This window comes from Chrysochloris asiatica, unplaced genomic scaffold, assembly GCF_000296735.1.
Source record: "Chrysochloris asiatica unplaced genomic scaffold, ChrAsi1.0 scaffold00062, whole genome shotgun sequence".
In the NCBI taxonomy this organism is placed as follows: Eukaryota; Metazoa; Chordata; class Mammalia; order Afrosoricida; family Chrysochloridae; genus Chrysochloris; species Chrysochloris asiatica.
This window is the reverse complement of record NW_006408580.1, coordinates 1,136,612-1,141,677: the sequence shown is the minus strand read 5'-3', so window position 1 is coordinate 1,141,677 and position 5,066 is coordinate 1,136,612. Positions and strand designations below refer to the sequence as shown.

General features: G+C 37.6%; 1 protein-coding gene across 1 annotated transcript in view; it reads left to right on the top strand.

Moving 5' to 3' along the window:
• Positions 1 to 2,263, top strand: part of RGN (regucalcin) — a 7,042-nt gene extending 4,779 nt beyond the window's left edge. Inside the window, 2 exon segments of the mRNA XM_006878174.1 lie at positions 604 to 850; positions 2,213 to 2,263. Of these exon segments, the coding sequence (XP_006878236.1) occupies positions 604 to 850; positions 2,213 to 2,263 (298 nt within the window).
• Positions 2,264 to 5,066: the final 2,803 nt, after the last annotated feature.

Sequence of the window (5,066 nt, the reverse complement as noted above, 5' to 3'; positions counted from 1 at the left end):
CAGGGTCGCTATGGGTCGGAACCGACTCGACAGCACTTAACAACAACAACTCATATATAGATAACATTTACCATTTCAACATCTTCACATGGACAGTTCAGTGATATTAAATATGTTCTTCATGTTGCTCAGTCATCATCATTAACTGTTCAAGATAAATCATTTTGCTCAAAATAAAATGCCAGGGAAGGTAGGCTAAATGTATGGATGCATTCTAACCTTCAGAGTCTTCTTACCCACTGCTGTTGAGTTGATTCCAATTCATAGTGAACCTATAGAATACAGTAGAACTGCTCCTTAGGGTGTCCAAGACTGTAAAACTGAACTGAAACAGAACACATCATCTTTCTCCCGCAGAGGGACTGGTGGGTTTAAACTGCCAACCCTGCAGTTAGCAGCCTGATCCCTAACCCACCCTGCCACCAGGGCTTCTTAAACAAAAAAGAAAAAGAAAAAAACCTTGCTACCATCGAATCGATTCTGACTCATAGGTTTCCGAAATTGTAAATCTATGGGAACAAACAGCCTCCTCGTTCTCTCATAAAGCCACTGGGAGTTTTGAACTGTCAGCCTTGCAGTTAGGAGCCCGCCACCTTCTTAGAGCTCCTCTATTACTCCTCAAGAGATCCAGAAACATGGCTCAGGTTGGAACATGTGCTAGAACTATGATTTAAATAAAATATTTGGTTATCTAGGGAAAAGACTTCAAACTGTGAAATTGCCTGTTGATAAAACAACTTCATGCTGCTTCGGAGGGAAAGATTATTCTGAACTGTATGTGACCTGTGCACGGGATGGGATGGATCCTGAAGGTCTCTTGAGGCAGCCTGAAGCTGGTGGCATTTTCAAGGTGATCTGGCTGTTTGTTTTATTTGGGGAATTGGGTAGAAGATCCTCTGTTAAGTGACTGACTGATCAGTGCTTTTACATACTTTCAAAACAAACATAATTAGACAGTGAAACCTGTGAAAGCCAGAACTTGAAGGGACTGCCTTGTTTATCCAGGTCTTGCAAGTTTTCTGCCTTTGACAGTGCAGTCTTACAAATTTTCTATTGCTCTCTAAATAAACAAACAAAACAGAAGCCCAGTGCTTCAATTTCACCTCATATTTGAGTTTTCTGTTTTTGACAGGTTCTGCCTTACATAGGTTCTGGCTTTCCCAAGTTGTACTCTATTTAAAATTTTAAGCACATCAATCTAGACTTTAAAACATTTTATTTAGATTTTATAGGCTATAGTTTATCTGAAGTCCAAGGACTCTGTGTTTAGCCTACTTCAAGTTACAGTACTTAAAAGATTTTTTTTTTTACCTTAAGTAGCATTTGTTGAAATTCTTCAAATTAATAAAATGAGCTTAGAAAAACCATTATTTGAAACTTGTTTACAAGATTTGTTGATTGTTTTGATGTCACAAGATTTCAGGGTTTTAACATAATTTTTTACAACCAGACAAATACTGATAAAATTATAGACCTTCAGAGCTGAAAAGAAATGTAGAAATCAGAGCATCAGTGAAAAAATAAGGAAAAACTTAGAGGCTTTGATACATGGCATAAATAAATATACTAGCAAACATAATGGAAAGCAAACAAACAGCAGAAGACAAACTAGATGACTCGGAATTGCTAAACATTGGACGTGTAAAAAAATTTACACGTCCAATGTTTAGCAATGTTTGCTTCTGGAAAATAGGTGAAGATTGTCTTTGTATTTGAGAGAAGAGAGCACATGAATACTCCAATTTGCATTCTGATTCCAGGGTTAATAATCAGGACTCTGGGGCTTGACTAATTGGAGCAATGTGAGAAGAGATGGGACAGATTCCTTCCAAAGTAATCACCAAAGTAGAGCAGGGCCTCCGATAGCTAATTAAATGAAAGGGATGTTTTCATTAAATTACAGACTGTATTTTGATGCCAAAAAAAAAAAAAGAAGAAGAAGAAGAAAAGAAACAAAGAAATCATCTGACTCAAACCTTAGGAAATGGAAAAGAAATGCATCCCATTTTAAACCCAAGTTACTTGAAAATAGTTGCTGTGTGAATAATAGGGTTTAATCATGAAGTGCCTAGACAGATAATTCCTTTTTATGATAGGATATAAAACAAGGATAATAGGTGGCTAAATTTTTATTATGAATCATAAAAATGCTTTAGAAGAATACTAAATTTAGAAGAATACTAAATACTAGAATTTCTCTTTTTTTCAACAGATAACTGGCCTGGGTGTCAAAGGAATTTGCCCCTACCATTATGCAGGATAAATGATAGGATTTCATTCCAGCTGGATGAACCTTTGAAGACATCTAGAAATCTAGATCTGAGATCTCAACCTAGTTAGAAAAATGAAGCAATGATATTCTTAATAGGCCTAAATGTTTATTTACAATATTTAAAAGGTAGAGCATTTTTAACAAGGGATAATGGGTGATTTTGCTAGCACACTTCTAAAAAAGGTACTATAGAAATGCAAAGAATTGTTTAACTGTGAAGCAGCCTCTGGACTCTACAAATTACTTGGGGAAGAGGACCATATCCATTCTTTATTCTGCATTCCATACATAATATACTTACAGCTTTTTTTTTTTTTCTTTAAAGCAATAAATGGTGACGGTGGTTATGTGCCATGGAATCGGTTCTGACTCATAGTGACCCTGTATAGTGACTGTGATGCTAATCTACACTGATATTCTCCTGATAAATTCTTTTACAAGCTAAAATACTGCTGGAGGGTTAAAAAGTAAACACTCTGGCACAGTCCATGGTCCCAGCTACCACCTACTAGATGTATAAGTAGTATATCAATTTGGAAAGAAAAACAAATTATTTAATAGTTTATTGAGCTATTATTGACCTGCATATATTAAAAGTATATGTTTGATGTTTGGCATATATACACATTCATGAAATCAACTCTACAATCAAGTTAATAAACATATCCACTATCCTCAAAACTTTCTTTGTGCCCCCTTATAATCCTTTTCTTCCCCTCTGTACACCAACCCCTCCCATCCCCAAGAAACTACTGTGATCTGCTCTCTGTTGATATAAATGAATTGGCATTTTCCGGAATTTTATGGAAATGTAATTATATAGTAGATACCATTTTGTCCAGCTTCTTAGCTCAGCATAAATATTGAGATTCCTCCATAGTTTTCTGTATATCAATAATGCAATCCTTCTTAGTGTGGAGTAGTAGTCCACTATATGGCTATATCTCAATTTGTTTATTGGCCTTTTAATGGTCATTTGAGTTGGTTCTAATTCTTTATAATTACAAATAAAGCTTCCATAAGCATTCATGTACACATCTTTCTGTGAACATGTGCTTTCATTTCTCTTGGAGAAATACCTAGGAGTGACATGGCTGGATCTTATTGAAGGTGAGTTATATTTGTAATGAGCTACCAAACTGTTTCCAAAATGGTTTCTATTTTATAGTGGTACTAGTGATATGTGTTCCAGTCCTTCCACATTCTTGCCAATGCATGAAATGGTAAGTCTTTTTTAAAGTAGCCATTCTAATAAATTAAAACTGTGGTTTTAACTTCTGTTACCCACTTTTGTTGGAGTCCTGGTGTAGCACTATGGGTTAATGTGCTGGACTACAAAGTTGGTTTGAACTGTAAGGTTGGAGGTTCAAGCTCACCAGCTGCTCCTTGAAAACTCTATTCAGGATTACTATGGGTTGATTGATGTTGGTGTTGGTGAAAAATAATACCAACTTGACTGCACTTATCACCAACAACATTGACTAATAGGAGTCCTGGTGTGGTGCTGTAAGATAGGCACTGGACCAAAAGGTCAGTTGAACTGCAAGGTCAGCAGTTCAAACTCACCAGCTACTCCTTGAAAACCCTATACAGGGTCACTATGAGTCAGAACTGACTCAATGGTACTTAACATAATGACTAATACATTTGAGCACCTTTTCATGTGCTTATTTGTTATCCATATATTTTCCTTGGTAAAATATGTGTTCAAAAACAACAATGAGATATCATCTCACACCAGCAATAACAGCAAAGATTAAAAAAGTTGAGGACAATAAATGCTGGCGGGGATGTGGAGAGACTGGGACACTCCTGCATTGCTGGTGGGACTGCAAAATGGTCCAACCTCTCTGGAAAGCAATATGAGCTTCCTCAGAAGGTTGAAAATAGAAATACCATTTGATCCAGCAATTATTCTGCTTGGTATTTACCCACAAGAAAAACGAACCACAACACGGGAAGACATATGCACACCAATGTTCATAGCTGCACTATTTACAATAGCAAAAAGATGGCGTCAACCAAAGTGCCCATCAACTGAAGAATGGATAAACAAGCTGTGGTACATACACACAATGGAGTATTATGCTACCTTGAAAAATTAACAAGGAAGCTGCATGCCACTTCCTAACATGGATGAGCCTTAAGGACATTATGTTGAGTGAAATTAGTCACAAAAGGAAAAATACTGCATAGGACCACTACTGTAAAAGACTAAGAAAAAGAACCCATACTAATCCACTAAAGTGGATTCTTAGCTGGTTGCTGGGACGTAGGTAGGGTTAGGGGCTGGAGGGGAAGGTGGAGCACAGGGCAGGGAATAGACACAGGATAATTTGGGTATTGGGGAGGGGGGCAATACACAAGTAGGGAGAGGGGAATGGAAGAACAAAGCAGATGGGAGAACAATTAGGTATGAATGGGCTAAATGTGACAGAGGTAAAAAATGATGTAGGCACAGCCTTGGAACAACAGGGCACTGGGATACAGAGATTGAGACAGGGTTGGAATGGGGAAAAGGGGGGAATAATGTTGAGATGCTTGTCTGTCTTTTGAACCTTGGTTTTCCGTGCATTGTATTATAAAACAGACACTGGAGGGGGAGAGAAAGGAATAGCCAGACAGACATATCACCATAGAAAGCTTGTAAGTCCGTCTTCTGCCTATAACTGATTGGAATACCTAAAATGGGGCTACAACGTGTCCAGTGAAGGAGGTTCCCTGAGGAGCCTCTGCATTACATAAGGTGGAAGCCTGAACCACATCCAGACCTTCAGAGACAGGAAATTTTGCA